At 38.3% G+C, this 18,243-nt stretch overlaps 2 protein-coding genes across 7 annotated transcripts in view; both read right to left on the bottom strand.

The window, feature by feature from the left end:
- The window catches only part of faah (fatty acid amide hydrolase), a 58,307-nt gene extending 43,070 nt beyond the window's left edge, over positions 1-15,237 (bottom strand). For 4 of the 6 annotated variants that reach the window (XR_015867032.1, XR_015867033.1, XR_015867031.1 and 1 more), the window contains exons 1-15: positions 14,846-15,237; positions 14,041-14,154; positions 13,800-13,940; positions 12,971-13,104; positions 12,689-12,895; positions 12,565-12,605; positions 12,289-12,413; positions 11,324-11,449; positions 11,141-11,235; positions 10,456-10,555; positions 10,259-10,302; positions 10,146-10,185; positions 9,938-10,046; positions 9,601-9,746; positions 8,549-8,683 (exon numbers count right to left, since the gene is read on the bottom strand). Coding sequence is in view for 3 of the 6 variants with exons in the window: in XM_088426251.1 (XP_088282377.1) it covers positions 8,558-8,683; positions 9,601-9,746; positions 9,938-10,046; positions 10,146-10,185; positions 10,259-10,302; positions 10,456-10,555; positions 11,141-11,235; positions 11,324-11,449; positions 12,289-12,413; positions 12,565-12,605; positions 12,689-12,895; positions 12,971-13,104; positions 13,800-13,940; positions 14,041-14,154; positions 14,846-15,064 (1,767 nt within the window). In the remaining 3 variants the exon portion in view is untranslated. Of the gene's footprint in view, positions 1-6,964; positions 6,984-7,233; positions 8,684-9,600; positions 9,747-9,937; positions 10,047-10,145; positions 10,186-10,258; positions 10,303-10,455; positions 10,556-11,140; positions 11,236-11,323; positions 11,450-12,288; positions 12,414-12,564; positions 12,606-12,688; positions 12,896-12,970; positions 13,105-13,799; positions 13,941-14,040; positions 14,155-14,845 lie in introns of those variants that run through there. The other 2 variants (XM_088426250.1, XM_088426249.1) reach the window with 2 other exon arrangements.
- Positions 15,238-16,117: 880 nt separating this feature from the next.
- Positions 16,118-17,699, bottom strand: uqcrh (ubiquinol-cytochrome c reductase hinge protein). The gene is made up of 4 exons (XM_088425202.1): positions 17,532-17,699; positions 17,291-17,326; positions 16,471-16,632; positions 16,118-16,317 (listed from the first exon to the last, which is right to left on the bottom strand). The coding sequence occupies exons 1-4, from the start codon at positions 17,574-17,576 to the stop codon at positions 16,285-16,287; spliced, it is 276 nt and encodes a 91-aa protein (XP_088281328.1). The 5' UTR covers positions 17,577-17,699; the 3' UTR covers positions 16,118-16,284.
- Positions 17,700-18,243: the final 544 nt, after the last annotated feature.

The raw sequence follows: 18,243 nt of genomic DNA on the forward strand, positions 1-18,243 counted from the left end.
GTATGTTTTAACGTATTTACCAACACGTTCAAATGTCCTCGCAAATAATTGAAGAACGTATATAGTGGGCGGCACTTTCGAATGTACTTGCAGAGCCATTTGAAAATATTTGCAATGCACTTGTAAATACACTGGGAACGCATTTACGAATCTATTTGCGCATACTTGAAAATATGTTTGAGAATATTTAAATGCATTTAAACATACTTGTAAATGCAAACTGACTTGAAAATACGTTCAACAAGTTTGCCAAAAATATTTGCTCAAAATTTGAAATTCTGGATTTAAGTCATAGAATACATCCAATAATCATCATCTATGGTGGGTTTTATGTATTGTACTTGATTTTTTTAAATTAGAAAAATACTAATTCTCAAGTGGTTCTCAAATGGGGGTGCGGGTAACCCTGGGGGTACTTGAAGGAACTGCAAGGGGTAGTTGAGAGTTTAAATAAAACAAAGATGACAAAAATGATTTAAAAATAATTTTTAATTAATTATTTTTTTCAGGAAAAAGTTAATAAAACCAATTTTACGTACGATAGGTTATTTTATTTCATATTGTAAAAACTGAAATCCTCCCCCATACTAGAATGGTTTGATCCAACTCGTCACGAGCCACCACTCGTTACCTGTCGAGTTAAGGATTTATTTTTGTGAACGCCTCTTTACTAAAATCCCAAAAGAGGGCACTTAGAGTCGAATATTTTCCTGTGAACTAATCTATATTTATAATTACTTCATTTTGACGACAAGTCTGACACTTTATGTTATTTTTTTCGTGGACAAATGTTTATTAAAAATTAAGTTAAAGATTTATTTTTGTGAACAGATCTCTACTGTAACCCAAAACAGAATAATCTATGTTTAATATGTTTTTAATATTTTTTTGAGAACAGGTCCAACACCTTATCTTGCTTATTTTTTGTGGAAATATCTGTATTAATAATAAAGTTGTTGTTTTTTTTTTATAACCGATCTCTTCTGTAACCCCAAAAGAGGACCCTTTATGTTGATTATTTTTTTCTTCACAATACAAAAGAAGTTTGAAAGGTTCTAAAGTTGAATAAATCAGACACTGATGGCATGTTTTGAGATTTTCTTTTTTTTGGTTAAGAGGTACTCCGCTGAAAATATATTTTACAGGGGGTACTTGACTGCGGTAGTATTAAGAGATGGATTAAGTCTGGTAAGTCCTCAGTGAGGGCCCGCCACTGCAATAAACTATATTAGATCACTTCCTTGGACTAGAAAGGAAGCGTTTGGTGTTTTAGTAATGGGACACGTTTACACAAGACAACACTGCTATTAGCACATGCACTTCACATCCTTTTAAATATGAGGTCCATTTACCATCAACACTTGAGTTTTATTTGCAACACGGCAGGCTAGAAGTTAATGCTGTGTGTGTGTGTGTGTGCGCGCGCGCGCGCGGGCTAAGCCGCTGAAGGTTTCCAGGAGCTCTTTGATGTGTATCTCTGCAATGCGCTATTAGAGGGATTTTCCTAGTTGACAGCTCAGAGAATGTGTGGAGGAATTGCGATGCCAGCGGGCCTAAAAGAATGCTGGAAACAGGATTAGGATCATATTCTGGCAGCGCCTGTCACTTCATCAATGGCTAAGGTTTCCTCAGTGACAGCCCTCCTTCTCTGCGAGCCTAAAACCTTTAGTGGGACCATAAAAGGGGTGAGAGAGGGTGAAAAAAAAAGGGGGGCAAACAACACAATGATTGAATGGTGCGCCGTGATTTTCTGGGCCGGTTTGGATGCGAGGGGCTTTGTGCTGGGAGGTCGGAGAGGGGCGGCATTGATTTGGAGGGAGGGATGAGAACCGGGTAGAAGGAGGGGGGGATTTACATCAACAAAAACATGGTCCCCCCCCCCCCCCCCCCCCCCACCCCCCGAGGACACCCGTTTACGCAAGCGGGGACGAAGTTTGGTGTCCCGCAGCAGGTGCATGAGGGAGGGGCTCCTCATAGACCAGGATGCACTTTGGAGTCTTGTTTGCTTTTACTCGCTGAAGTGAGATGTTCTACCGAGGTGTTTCTCTAGGGCACGGGTGTCAAACTCAAGGCCCGGGGGCCACATCCGCCCCGCCACATCATTTTACGTGGCCTGCGAAATGCCGATTTTGCTTAAGGTTGGCTAAAATACCAAACTTAATATTTACGGCCCTCTGACAGAAACTATAACTACCATGTGGTCCACGATAAAAATAATTTTGAGACCCCAACTAGGGGCAGTGCTTCTCAATTATTGTTTGCAAAAAAAGAGAAAATATTTCACGCCCCGCCCACTCATCGCATTGACTATAAATAAGAATATGATCTATAAAAATGGTATAAATGTATCAATTAACAATTAACAAAACACCTCTCAACAAATGTTAACTTTTTACAGGGTTTTACAGGTTAAAGGTTAGTCTAAACCTGAAGAAAAAAAATAAGTGCATCTAAGTGCCTGAAATTTAATTAAAAAATCCTTACTTAAATTAGAAAATACTTTTGACCAACTCAACCATTTGATGCTAAAAAATAAATAAATCATGAAGGGTCAAGGGTGTCAGCTACACTCCACAAAAACCATTTGATTAGAATGTTATTTATGATTTGTATTACCTAATGACTTGAGAAAAAAAATGTTGACAGAAATTAAAATCCTGCACAGACTTTGTGCACCACCTAGTGCTGTAGATGAGCAACTACCATATCATTTTAAGTGAACCGATGTCCCGTAAGTGAATTTTTAGCAATCGAATTTCTTTTTAGCAGTTTCCATGCATCTTTCACAGACAAACCTATCCTCTAGATTTGGGATGCACCAGAGCTGGTTTGACTTAACCCGAAATTCAGTCACATCGCAAAAGACACGGCAAGTCAGCCGATTTTTTTTCGTGCAGCCACCGTGCGTCTTCATATTGCAGACAGGCGCCCAAACAAAAGCCCCTCTTTTGGGCAGGAGTGTAACTCTACATTTTGCTGGCCCCCATGAAACATCACTTCCACAATGCGGCAGGAGTTTGATTGTTGGCGACAAGTTATATAATGCCAGGAATTAGAGGCGAGCATGCAAATGTGAAATCCTCCCCAGGTTCTGGTGAGGAGCGCTTGAGATGGACTCTATCTGCAGGCTTCACTTGGGCTCCCCCGGCTTTGTGCGCTCTTCCTTTCTCCTCTCCGACTCGCCTGTTAATCCTGACACGCACCGTCTGCATTTTCTTACTGTACGTCTTTAAGCGCATTTGCCGAGCATTTATCTCCCCAATGTAAACCAATTTGCCTATAAGGGCCCGGGGCCAATCAAGGCGCTGGAAGGGGAAGAATGGAAAACCCAAACGTAGCAGATGTGCACAGAGGGCGAGATGGAAAAAGCTTGGCGACGACGCGGGCTTTGACGAACAAATGAATGCAGCAAAAAAAAAAAAAAAAAGCGGAACCGAGTGGAAGAAAGAGTGTCCCTTGTCCGAAGGGTAAGCTTTTCAAACTTGGGATAGGGGCCTTTAAAGCCGATAGAGAGTGGATCACGGAATTGTTGAGTCACACAATCGGAGAATCATACCGGGCTCGCTTGTTAATCCTGTCATAGGGAAAAAAAAAAAAAAACGCTGGGTATACTTTGGGAATCCCGGCCTCCTTCTGCTGATATTGAGAAGCTGCTGTATTGACAGATGCTGCTGTTCAATAGCGCCTGTGCACCTGTATCAGCTCTCCGGTAATCTCCACTTGTCTCCTCCTACTACAGCTCCGCGCCTGCCGCGTGTGTGTATGTGTGTGTGTGTGTGTGTATATACAGTATATATATATATATATATATATATATATACATATATATACACATATACATATATATATATATATATATATATATATATATATATATATACATATATATATATATATATATATATATATATACATATATATACATATATATATACATACATATATATATATACATATATATACATATATATATATATATACATACATATATATATATATATATACATATATATATATATATATATATATATATATATATATATATATACATACATATATATATACATATACATATATATATATATATATATATATATATACATATATATACATATATATATATATATATATATATACATATATATACATATATATATATATATATATATATATATATATATATATATATATATATATATATATATATATATATATATATATATATATATATATATATATGGGATTTTTCACTAGCCTGGCCTTATCATCACCCAACTTGGGCTGACTTGGAAAGCGTTATAACAACGTCAAATTTGAATATATATTTACTTTCAATCCCTCAAAATGTTCAGTGGCATCAGCCCTATTCATACATATGTAATTTTTCTTTTTTTTTTGGGGGGGGGGGCTACCTTTATGTACAAAAACTGTACAAATTTGATAATAGCAAATGCAACGACACTGCATAATTATATATTTATGAAAGTTAAGAGGAACATTTATTATGTCGTAATTAAAGTATGATGATGTTTGAAGACTTTTGCATTATGGGAGTCCAGGCTAAGCCATTCATCGAAGTCTTTGAAAGGCTTGCAAATGTTATTAAGTTGGCCCTGAGCGCCACACAGTGGTTTTGGGGTGTCAACACAAAAGTGTCTATTGCACCCTGTTCGCGAGTAAAACATCAGGTTTTCAATATGTCCAAAATTGACAATAGTTCCAATTTTAATGGCAGTAAATGAGTTCGACATGGGCTAAATTTGACACCTATAGGGTGTACCTCTTGACCTCTCATTTGCAAGCATTTAGAAGGGACGGCAGCGTGGCAAATTGAGAGTCATCATGTTTTGACAATCTATACAATATTTTAGCTTGCTAGTGTTTGACGACATTTCCAATTTTAAATGGCAGTAAATGAGACCAACATGGGCTTTACCTTTGATGTGGCCGAGTTGGGTCAAAATTTCCCCAGACCAGACGACCGGAACGTGAACAAGAACTTGACTGTTGGTGGAACAATACAACGTTATATTCCAGCAACAGTAAAAAGCCGTTCTCTCCAATTCAGTAGAATGAAAGACACGGTGGCAAAAACACATCATTAGCAACAAACTACTAACAGTGCAATGATTAGCTCTTTTTGGAATCATTTGACTTTTCTATGCTGATGTTGTAATATCATTTCAAATGTAATCAGACTGGCGCAAAACAAAGGTTGAGGACTCTAAAAACCAGGAGCCCCCCGCTGTGTCACATATTACTCCGATGGCCATAATGACCATGCGCTCCTTGGTCCCTGAAATGGGACATTAAGAGAGAATCATCCCAGGTTAGTTGGGGAGACAGCAAGGTGTTTTATTTGCTGGCGCACCAGCGCCGTAGGAGCCGGACCGGATGACTTTTGAAGTACCCGATCTTATAGCCTAAGGTTGCTGGAAATGAGGTGTTTGGTGCTCTTATCAAGGCGGACGGTTCGGGCTGAACGCGTTCAACAGGCTGATCGGCGTCCTCCTCCATCACGCCGCTCTCTTCATATTTCACGATACACTAGCTCACCACTTTGCCTTCCATTCCGCCCAGGATTGGATTGGAATACTCGCACCCTAAGAACTCAATCAAGACAGTTGCAAAGTTTTCAAGCCATGAAGCCAATGGGGGTTTATGTCCCATGTTGTCACTATACAAATCCTTTGGTTAAATAGGATGTTGACGCTTTACCCACCATTAAGTTTTCCTCTTTAATGTTTTTGTTCGTGTTGCTGAATGTATGTTTTATTCAAGAGTCTTTTTTTTATACCCATACAGAAGAACTCAAAATGGAATATAAAGCACTGCAGCGGTACCTTAAAGGTTGTGCCTAGCCACATGCACAAAGCCTGTATGGTTCCTGAAATAATCATATCTTCTTTGCAGAAATTTAGTGGAATTATCTTCATTGGGACAGTATGTTACATAGATTATTATACTGTGTGTGTAAACAGTAATCCCTCGTCTTCCGCGGACCGAAACCCCTCCCGCGAAAAGTGAAAAGCCGTGAAGTGGTGTCACCCCCAACACAGAATTTTCATGCAATTGTATGAGGGTAACTGAAAGTTTTTCAACTTTGCAAAAATCTCGTTCTCATGGGTTCAGTCTCGTGAGATATCTCATCTTTTGGGTTTTGTATCTTGTCTACTGCCTACATCTAATACGTACTGTGTGTGTGTGTGTGTATATATATATATATATATATATATATATATATATATATATATATATATATATATATATATATATATATATACATTTAAAGTATATGGTATTAAAGTAATATAGTTATTTAGTAAAATAGATATGCTATATACATATATGTTTGTTCACACATACACACACGCACGTTTACATTTAAAATGTATGGTATCAAAGTAATATAGTTATATAGTAATATAGATATGCTATATACATTGTATGTATATATTGTATTCCCCTTTGGATTATGTTGCTGCTCTGTAGCTCTTTAAAATAATAATAGTAAATCAAATTCCACCTGCCCGATTCCCATCAGATTGTAAATGGTGTTTGATGTAATCATGATCGGGACATCCCTAGTTGTTATATTAATTACATAACACCTTGCACAACCTATCATTCCTTTATGACACTTAATTCAATAATACACTGGTTTGAATTCCCAAACTTTAACAATAGTGTCGCATTTGCATCCCGAGTTCCTGCGGGATTTTTCAGAACATTGTGAAATTCCCCGAAGACCCGGCGAGCGAGTCTCTCCAGTGCCTCTTAAAGCTTAACGCTCCCTGACTGAGCGGCACAGCAAGAACCAGTCGCTCTCTCTCCACGCGCCTCCGATAAGAGCCCGGAACAAGCTCTCAATTGCGGCTCCCCCGCTCGTCTCGCGTGCCCGCCTTTTTCTCGATTTCCCCATTCAGACGATTGTAATGGAAAACGCCGGCGCTGTACCTAATGGCTTGGCATCCCCGCGAGAGCTGAGGGGGGGGTGAACATATGTAAATTTATGTAAACCCAAGAGAAAACACATATTTACAATAGCGCGGGGTAATGTGACGACACGCTAGATGGAGGCGCCATGTGTCATTAGGCTGCTTTATCGCTTTTCTTTTACCTGGGAGGTGCTACAATCACTCAGTGAGCGCAGAGGAAGAAAGGAAATGATGTGGAGCGGTGATGAAGGCCAGGAGGAGGAGGGATACAAAGCCAGACTTTTTGGGGTGAAGAGAAGGTGCGCAACTCATTTATTACGTATTCACAGAGGACAAAAAGTTTCATTGTGGCATGCGCCATCATGTTTGATTTACATCACGCTTTTTTATTAACTACAAACCTTAGAGATTCTAATTTGGGATGTTCAAACACACAGCTTCGATATCAAACCTCATGATCTTCATTGAAATATTACACAAATGTGCGAAGAAAAAATTGAGCAATGATCAGTCAAGTAAAAAGCACGAAAAAAAAAAAACGTTTCAAATGTGAGAACGTTTTGTAGAGGGATTAGTCCAAACAATTAAAAAACAACTAAAAGACGCGGATAAGGTCAGCGTGTAATTTCTCTTTCACGGGCGGCAGTTGCGAATTGCTCCTGTCTCGCTCCTGTCGTCATAAGCGAACGTCAGGACATTTTCATCTGCGCGAGCGGGGCCGGTGCGAGAGTGCATAATAAGGAAGGAATCCTTACAAAGGCACCGATGAGGTAACATAATACTTTGGGAGTGTTTAGGGTTGAAAATCAACATTGGAACACAGTTAAAAGCTCCAAAAAGTTGACTTTTCATATTATGGCCCCTTTATAAGGTAATAAAGATAATAATGCTATTCTTTAGCCTGTCTATGGCATTTCACATTATGGGTGTGCATAAAGTTAGAGGCCTTTAAGGCAAATGTAAATTGTAAATGAGTGATATGTTTGTCAGTAAACTTCCAGTGAGAGACTCAATATTGAAGCCTTCTTTAAACCATTGTGCGTTATTTGTGAAAGTCCATCTTGTTGTAAGGCTAGTTGGTTTCAGGGCCTTCATACAGGACTTGACTGTCTGTTTGTCTCTATCTCTTTTTTTCTACTTTGAAATGGCAACAGGTCACGTCACTATTAATACAAAGCACCAGAAGGTGCTCGATTTTCACATTCAAAAACATGTAGCTATGTATTCCCAAATACAGGGATGATTTAGACAGTTTTCTTCTTATTTTCTATGTAATACATACTTCACTTGATCAGTGTTTACACTACAGTATAACTTCATGAATTTTACTAAATATATTGCAAATACAGTGGACCACCATGAACACATTGACAAATATGTAAAGCTATCTACAGTGATATCATCACAGTGCTGTATGAATGTTTAGGCATAGTTTCCCATTCAATAACTAGAAAATACGTTTTTTTCTATTTACATGTAGGTATGCCGTGCATTGTTTCTTTTTATGAAATTACGAGACACAATCAAATCATCTTGAGTGCAAAAAGGAAATGGTTGTGTTTGGAGTTAACATCGCATCTAAAGTGCACAGGTGTTCACTTAACTGATACCTTGAGGTCTCAATTCCTCCTGCTCTTTTTCACAAGATCCTCCACCTCCTTCATGAATCGTAGACACAGTTCGTCCTGCCATGGCCGGGCCACACACTGCACAGCCATGGGCAGACCCTGACCTCCTGATAATGCCTACACAAAAATACACACACGTAAATTCACAAAAAATCTCCAGATGTCAGATAGCAGTCAAAACGCAGTCTGCTTTCGCCACCTGTTGACTGACAATGGAACTACAGCTGAGTTTTTTTTTCCACTGAGCGCCATACTCCAAAATAATCGAAAACTGTGGAAAGCTGACCGTTTTAGTGGAGGACATTCTGTTTCTTTCCAAAAAGTGTTCTGAAGAAAAAATGTTTTTAGTCATAGTTAATTTGTTTCTTTGTGTATCTAAAAAAGCATAACGTTATCCCACTATAGTGCTGGTACTTATTTTTCACATATTCGTCTACATCATCTATATAGACTCAATAATATGGTTAAAAAAAAAAACTTCACATGGGCAGTATAATGAAGTCTCCAAATTGATTATATTTATAAAAAAAACAATGTATATTATGAATGTTGAGTTTTGACATTGCAACATAAGTAGTAAAATATGTTAAAACAGACTGATTTTCAGAAATTATTTTTCTTGTAATCTTATTTTAAAAAAGTCCAAAGAATTGTTGTGAAATGCTGACGTCAAATTATTTTATAAATGAAAATAACTATAACACACAAAAAGTTGCTTTTTAATTTACATCTACACTAATCAGAACACACTTTGGGGGTGGTTTCTATCTGTGAAATGCAACAAAGTAATTTGTAATGTCACTTTTTAAATCAAGTAATCAGTAAAGTAACTTCTGATGACATGATGCAAAAACGCACATTAACACAAAAGAGTCAATAACCTAATAAACAGAACAGACTGGCCTCTGGGAAGGCATCAATCAAAAATTTCACAAAATATAACTAACATGTAGCACATAAATGATTAGTATTATTAATGTTTTCCAGTCACTATGTTAATGAAGCCCACCGCTCATGTTTGCATGTTACATTACCTGTTTGAAAAGCTTGTCCCAAAGGTCCCGATGCGAGCCTTGATAATGGTGCAGTTCATCCTCATCCTCTGCCGTCACCGTGGAAACGGGAACGACACCAGCAGGAAAGTTGAGCAGATTGTAGATTGCCGTGTAAGACAGGGGAACTGGATGAAGACAGGTCAAACAAAAACAAATCAATGGAATGATCATTTTGATTTTTTTTTTTTTTTTAAAGTAAATTCCAAATTAGATATTCGGCAGAAGAAAATCTGACCGTAAAAATGTTACAATTTTTATTTACTTAGTTAAGTTTAGACTGTGGCATAATGCAAAGAAATCTCAAAGAATTCCTTACAGCTCAGCCTGCCGCAATATAAGAAGTTATAAGCGGGTCCAAACATGGGGCAGAGCAGCACGTCCATGTTGCATCTTGTCCATTCAGTCAGGGTCTCATTAATGTAGTCCTGATGGACAAACACACAAACACAGCAGCAAAAAAATAAATTAAAAAAACCTTCAGCACCCCCTTCTGCACATCTTCAAACATAATCAGCTCACAGTACCTGCACAACTGAGTGCTGCTCCCACAGCTCCATGACAGATCTGATACATCAGAGGACAATGAGCGAGTATTGACACGTGTTATCAAAGACGAAGAACATTTCAAACTTCTCACCCGACTCCAATGGTTCCTTGCAGAAGGAGAGAACCACGAGGAGACTGCAGACAAATGAGAAATGGAAGCACAGCTGTTGGGCACACCTACAAGATGCGTGATTGGCTCCCAGTTTTGTATGTTGTTTAGTTGATTTCTTTTTTCTTGTAAAAACCATATGCGTGAATGGTGAGTAAGCGAAGACTACAAGTACTCACCAGAGGCCTCATAAGGAGCGAGAGGCTCTTCCTCAGCCAGCAAGGAAGATAGAAAGGAAACACTTGTAGTTTCAGAGTAGGATCAAGAGGTCCCCCCTTCCTAAAAGTATAAAACAAAAGATTGATGATTGAAAATTGATTCATGATCATTCATAGTAATACTCTCCTAGTTCACACACAAATGTTAATGAATGTCATTCGTCACCCTGAAAAAAGTAAACCATTAAACAAACAATAAACTTAAACTCAAGTTTAACAATTAAACTTAGTTTTTACATGTTAATACTTAAGATTTGGATTTTGGGTTGGTTTTTTTTGGAACATCATGTTAACAAACGTTCTTCTCACGCACACGCACAATTGTTTATTTAACCCAGCGACATCACATACGAAATTCTGCCTGTTTAGTGCTTACACACAATGTAGTTAGCAAAGGTTAGCTAAACTCGCAACTATAATTTCTATGCTTTCGTTATAAGAACTCAGCAGTGGATATTTGAACACAAACAGTGCAGCAACACCCATAGACAAACAATGGACACTGAACCTTGAATAGAATTTTTTACATCTGTGATGCTGTTAAGAACGTTTCTATCCATTCTATTACAGTGCAATGGGTAGAAAGAAAACAAATGATATCTTGAGCGTAGGCAATACTGTACAAAACCCTTTTTATACGACTCACAGTTTTTGGATCAAGTTGGCCCCTCCATCTGCAAAGATGCCGTTGGAAATGAGCAGAAGAGCATCCTTAATCCTCGGGGGACTATATGGCACCACCTGTGTGTTTAGGCAAACATAAAAAGATGGTGTAACATCAAAATTTACCATTATAATTTGCGTTTGTGTGTTTAAAATGAAGTCTTACGGTATGCCCCGCCTGCTCCAATAAAGCTTTGACTTCTCGGAGGCTTCGGGCCATGCTCGGCGTCAGTGGAGTGAGGCCATCACTTTCCATATAGCCGATCCTCAGCTGCTTGGCGCTCTTATACAGCTGACACACACACGCATACACACACGCTTAGAAGAACGTTATTAAATTGAGACATCGTCAACTGTTAGAATTTAAATGCCATAGATAAGGGCTTTCTGAAAAAATAAATAACTGTGAGCTGCACCAAAGATAACATGGTTGACAGTAGGGCTAGGGGGAAAAGTTGACCAAGTCAGGTAAGTCTATTATAATAATAGGTTGATTAAATATATATCTGCCACGAAGCTTTGTTTGAACCATGTTTGTACCATCATTATCTACTATTGCAACAGTACGTAGTGTTGGAATGGCGGCAAGGGTGAAAGACACCCCCAAAATGCTCTTTTTGAACTGCATGTGTGGCTAGCATAGCTAACAACAGCTTTCCATTAAGTTGTCCTTGCTGACATGACCACCATGTATGATGTAAAAGTTTCCCCCGCCAACATGGCCGCCACACCGATGCACTTTTAAGCCTGCTGTAGCCTATTGTAACTCTGTCTATGACAAAACAGCAACGCAAGCAAGAAACATTTGACTCGTCTCTGTTTGCTGATGGCGCCAAAGCACTATTTCTTGGTGACTCCTCTGGCATATTCTGCCTATTCGGGAAATCAGACTTTGAAAAGCAATGAAGCAAGATGACATCTAAGTGGACTTTTTACAAAGTTATGTCCAGTGAGTCCAAGTTCCGAAACAAGGATCCACTGTCCATACCAAGCTGTAACATTTTTGTCCAGTGCTGCCATAAGATTTTACAACCACATTGGCTCAATAAAAGTTAAGCAAAACAGTACAATGGTTTAGATGGCCGGTATAAAATGTTCTTGTAACAAATAAATGATTTAGCCAGAACACACCTGCACATTAAAAGGCACGGGAGGAACAGTTGGATCCAGGGCAAACATGTGGTCGCAGAGCAGCGCCTGCATACACAAGGCCAGGCCGTCCACGTCCTTCGCCAAGGGCCCGGCTGTCGCAGACACTGGTTCGACCACAAAAATATACATATTAGAAATGTTATGTAGTTTAGCACTCTTTTACAAATTTCGATGATCAACATTTTGACTTAAATTTAAACTGTTTAATTTAAACTAATAACAGTCATTAAGCAGACAACACGAATAGTTACTGACCTGACTTTTGCCCGGGACAAACACTGCTCATTCCAAGTTTGCTAAGGCACAAATAGAGTATTGTATTTTGAGTATTGTGAGAATTGACTCCCTATTAAGAACTGAATGAACAAAAGATGATGACCTCAGTCGTCCCGCAGTTGGCTTGAGGCCGCAAATTCCACAGAAAGCAGCGGGGATACGGATGCTGCCCCCGATATCGGTGCCTATGCCGAGGATGGATCCGCCTCCGCCGATGAGAGCCGCCTCGCCGCCTGAAGAGCCTCCGCTGGTCTTCTTGGTGTTGTTCGGGTTCACCGTTTGCCCGTAGATGATGTTACTGCAGTCGTAACTTGGGAGTGACACGCGGAGAAAAAAAAAAAGTATGATTTTTGTTTTGAGGGTGAAAACCTGTACAAAGGGTTACCTCAACATGCCTTGGGAGACGTTGGTTTTCACGAAGGGAATGGCGCCTTGTTTCCGCAAAACTTCCACGATAACGGAGTCCCTCTCGGCCGAACGGCCGAGGAAGGCGAGCAAGCCGCAGGAGGAATCGTAGTTCTGAACGAGCGGGATAAGATGCAAATAAAATCTTGTCACACGTGTGCACGATTTTTTTTTCCCCCAGAAGGAATACATTTTATGATCCATCACAAGGGTTCACTTCTCTGCATCCTTATTTATAAGTGTTTATCAATCAGCTTCTAACAATACAGAAAAAGTTACTTTAGGTTTTAAAGTACCAAAATAAATCAATTACTTTACATACTAAGGTAAATTACTTTACATCTTGACTACATAGAGTAACTATATTTCTACAGTACTTGATTGCCTTAAGTAATTAATTACATCAGTTACTAACTACTGAAGTAATTCATTATTTTAGAACTTAAATTGTTTACCGGTAGTTTCAGTCATTTTAGATTTTCCTTTAGCCAAACACTTGAAATAAGACAACTACCTGAAGTTGGATATTTGGATGCTTAAAAAAAGCATAAAAAAATCCTTTGAGATTGAATGATTTAAAGTAATCAATTACTTTAGTTCTTAAATACTTAAAATAATCATTTACTTTGGCATTAAATTAGAAAAAGTAATCAATTACACCAGTACTTAATTAACTAGAATAATCAATTATTTTAGTACTAATCTAACCAAAGTAATGGATTACTTTAGTACTTAAGAGTACTCAAGAGACCACTAGCAGTTACTAGTTAAGATATGAAGTGTTTTGGAGGATCAGCCAACGTGTTTACCTTGTACGCAACGTTATCCTTGATGCTAACCGGAACGCCATACAGGAGTCCTCGCTTGTTGGAGTCCAATGTTTTTAGATGGTCAAGACTCTCCAGCAGGATGGTGGTGCAGCAGTTCAACCTTTTGTTTTCATCGATAGTCTGCAAAAAGAATAATAACACTGGCGTTCAAATAATGGGCCGGACCAATTGTTTGCTTGACCAATTTTAGGATAAATAAAACTGCTTTGGTATACTGGACCTTTTCCATGTAGGAGTAAAAGACATCTTCTGGTCTCAGCAGGCCATCCTGCAGTTTATTTGTCAGCTCAGTCAGGGAAAAAGACAAAATGGAAGATGAATCCATTTTTGGATGCTGGAAGGAGAGTCACATGTTAAGGTAAATAACCTAATTCCTCAGGTGCACACACCAAAGTCAATACAATTTAACTATGAAAAGCCATATTTGAATACTACATTTCAGAATGAAAACTAAAATGTACATTTTTTTTTTCTATTGCAGGTTTATCTCTAATGTTCTTGTTTTTTGTTTTGTTTTTTTTACTTTTAATTTGGACTAGTCAAACAATAACAATTGATTTGCTGAACCGCTTGTCCTCACAACTTTTACGACATGACATTTTATTTATGACCAAATCTATTGCAGGTTTACCTCCCGATTGTTCTTGATATGTTTCCTCCTGTCAGATCAGACAAGAATAAGTTTTTTTTTTAAGAAGAAAAAAAAATCAACAGATTTTGGTTAAAGTGGGTATTTTGTGGGACGTAAACTCCGCGAAAAAAAGGAAACACTGCAGTATGGTGGTACTGAAATTGAATTTTGTTTTTGTTTTGTTTTTTAGGTGGGACTGTAAACCAAAAAATAAGACATGTTTAACACATGTGTTATGACAAATTTTGTCCAAAAAATACTAACAACGAAACGTTTTTAAAAATGCTACATTTAAACTTTTTTTAATCAATTCCATTTATAATGCACTTCTACTTTGAAGGCCAAACGTCAAAGGTATTTATTTTATTTTTTTTATTTTTTATTATGGACTTGCCGCGTTCTTGTAGCGAAGCACAGCCTCCTCAGCTTTAAGGAGGCTGCCATCTCTCTGCTTCCTGGCTTTCTGGATCTTCCGCTTTGCGTCCAAGCGGTCGTCCACCGCCCGGGCGAGCACCAGAGCCCCCGCTAGGCAAGTGGCAGCCCCGGCAAGGAGGACGGCTGCGGTCCGGCTATCCAACTCCAGCTCTGGAAGGAACCGTTTGACATTGTCCATACTCGCTAGCTTAGTCCGCTTTAGCCAAACAATTGACGTTGCTGTCTAGTATGACTGGGAGCAAGCCAAGCTCGTCTCGTATTTATGTTGCGGGTTTGTTTTGTTTAATTTAAATGGGAGGCATAAGTCTTGAGTAACTCATTTACTCGAGATGACACCGGTGCAGTATTTCCTTGAAGAAATTAAAATCCACGCATGCGCCCATAGAATGAGTGGGAACTATTCAAACTGCATTACTTCAAACGGCCTGCTAGGGAGTGCCATTTCTTTCATACGAGATAGAGTAACTTGGAAGCATTTTCACCGTTTTGGATATTTATCTATTTACTAGGATGAAGCCTTTCGGTTAAAATAAAAAATACGGTTTGATGCATAAACATAAGCGTGATAGAAAAGATATTTAACTGACAATTTCTAATTAAAAATAATTATTGCATATTTAATTAATGAATTTATTCAAATTGAATATATGAAACGTTTAATCATTGACAACCCTATTTAATAGTATGATTACTTATTTGATGTATTCAATTCAATTTTAACTAAACTTTTAATGAACGACACTTTTAGTTTTACTCATTTTGGCACTTTCAGTCCTCCGTAGATGTAACATTTAAAAAAAAAAAAAAAAAAAAAAAAGAATCCACACTTGCATCATTTTCCACATAAGAAAAATATTACTACAATGGATGTGAAATGGAAATGAAATATTTCAACTTAATATGTTCTGAGTAGCCTTTCTGCATTGCCATGAAAAAGATTTGCCCCTTCCTGATTTTTTTCCCCCTTCACACAAATGCTCAGGTAACCTATTTAGAATGTCTCAAACCAAAACACTCTTCGTGTAGTTTAACTGGGAAAAAATGAGTGCAAGGAAAAGAAAAAAAAGTTACCTTGATGGCCCAAAACATTTAAGAGTAATAATTATCCATAAATAAGGCAATCAAAATGGTGGCAAATGACTTAATTCTCTACTATAGGAGCATGATTACATATAATACATAAAACAATTTTAAACAATAACTATGAATTAAAATAAAAAAAAAACACATACCAGGAGAAATAGTTTCCACTTTAATAACTGCTTTGCAATTTCCTCACATGATCATACAGATAAAACAACATACAGCATATTTTTACGCATACAGCAAATATTTTAAATATATTTCAAAGCTTCTTCTTCTTAAGAACCACTGGCCCAGCTAACTGGAAGAGCAGCTTCATTTAACCGTATGGAAGAGTTTGTGCGCCACCTGGAAAAAAAAAAAAAGGTAATTAAGATTACATTGACCTCAAAGGTTCACGAACTACCACAATATCAGTTCAAGTTTGGCATTAAGCTAGCGGATTTTCATGAAGCAAAGCTAGGTTCAATAATAACATGATCATTTGTTCAGTTGACTTACACAGTGGTCCCGAGCATGAAGGAAGTCAAAAAGCTCCTCCGTGCAGTCTTCCGTTGTGGCCGAGCGACTGTTCACTCTGGTTTCACATTCTTCCAGACGTGCCTGAGTGTGCACGCAGTGCTCTACCTCTGCACACTTTTCTCGCATCGTTTCCAAGGGATCCTGCAAAATGGAGGAACCTAACACTGTCACATGTCATTTTGATATTATGTAGCAAACGAAATAGTGAGGCTGGAGGGTATTGAGTTAGAATGATGGGTTTTTTTCAATTTGACTACTGATTTTGAGCAATTACTACACTATGCCTATAGGAATAGCAAATGCCAATTACTCAAAAGTACGTTCACCTAGTCTGTTTTCCATTTTGGGATTTGGTTAATTTTCCTGACAAAAAAAAAAAAAAAAAAAACCACTTTGAAACTTCCAACACAAGCAGGACCTTCCAATGAAGTCACAAAAAAAGATAGAAAAAACATACACTTATTCTTTTCCAATGTAAGTGGCTGTTACAAATACAGTTTGGCTGGTCATATTGTCTGTTGTTCATTAGGCCAACAACCCCATATGCTCGCTTTTCTCATGTATGCATATAGATTAGGCAAGATGACCATATATGAGGAAACATAATATAAACATTAACACAAAATCCAAACTCTTACGTGTTTTTCCACAAGAAAATACATATTTGGGGGTTAACCGGTGGCTTGGACTTGACAAAAAAAGCACCCCAAGACTTCAAAAGGCATCAATTTCTACTATTTTCTCCTATTCGCGGGTCAGCCCGGTCACAATCCCCGCGAATGATGGGTGTCGAACGTACCACTAAGTCTGCTTCCTCCTCGTCTTCCTCTTCTTCCTGAAATCAAACGGCGATTGAAACAGTGATCAGTGACCATCAAGCAAGTTTACTGTTATCATGTTTACACAATACCCGCTACGATTAACCCAAGAAAGCGACGAGGACGCTCACCTAGCTTAGCCGCATTTGGCTAGCTACAAGCTAACGTTACCAAACATTGGGTGACATTCGTTTATCCGCCTTTATAAAATGATGTACTTACGTCGTCCGGTTCTCCGTTCATGATCAATTTCTCGTCCAGGACCATATTTTCTGTAGCTCCGTGTCCGTACGTGACACACAGACCAAACCAAATGTTTTATTTGGAGGACACAGCAGGTCACGCTTGTGGGTTTCAAAACAACGAGCTGGTTACTTCCGTCTTTCAAAATAAATGCCGTATACTTCGATAGTGTCCCTAGCTGATGCGATACATACTTTAAAAATTTCATAATTAGTTGTGAATATCATTACCAAAATATCGGCACTGGCCAATTTGCGCCTGAGTTCTTTTTTTTTCTTTTAGATACAGCAAAGAGGTTTAAATTCGGCAAGTCAAAAGCGGAAGTAAACTGCGCAGTGACATATTCTCTACTACCATCGTGTGGCTAAAAAGGGTACTACACAAACAGAGGACTCCTCTCCTCGGGCCAGCTGTATGTAGTTTGGACTCTTATGGGTAATTTAAAGCTAAATGGCATAACAGGTTGACTCATGCACAAAATATTCCAGAGGATTCACGGCTATTTACATTATGCATGCTCACATGGCTTTCATTTGGCAAATGGTTGCCAGGTGTTAGAAGATTGCGCTGTGCAGTTTGAAGTCCTTCATTAAGTGTAGGATTGACCAACAAGTAGGACTACAATGCTATACTGTAATTTTAAAGACTCTAAAACATATTAAACGTTCTTCCAATATACACACCCAAGTCA

Source organism: Hippichthys cyanospilos, chromosome 10 (genome assembly GCF_059441005.1).
Source record: "Hippichthys cyanospilos isolate Australia breed blue-spotted pipefish chromosome 10, RoL_Hcya_1.0, whole genome shotgun sequence".
Classification (NCBI taxonomy): domain Eukaryota; kingdom Metazoa; phylum Chordata; class Actinopteri; order Syngnathiformes; family Syngnathidae; genus Hippichthys; species Hippichthys cyanospilos.

What these genes read in the sequence shown, in the direction of transcription:
- uqcrh (XM_088425202.1), bottom strand. Translation starts at nt 17,576, where the DNA reads ATGGTCCTGGACGAGAAATTGATCATGAACGGAGAACCGGACGAC. An exon ending in TGAACGGAGAACCGGACGAC is followed by an intron (nt 17,327 to 17,531) that starts GTAAGTACATCA and finishes GTTTGATTTCAG; the next exon opens with GAAGAAGAGGAAGACGAGGA. An exon ending in AGGAGGAAGCAGACTTAGTG is followed by an intron (nt 16,633 to 17,290) that starts GTACGTTCGACA and finishes TCCATTTTGCAG; the next exon opens with GATCCCTTGGAAACGATGCG.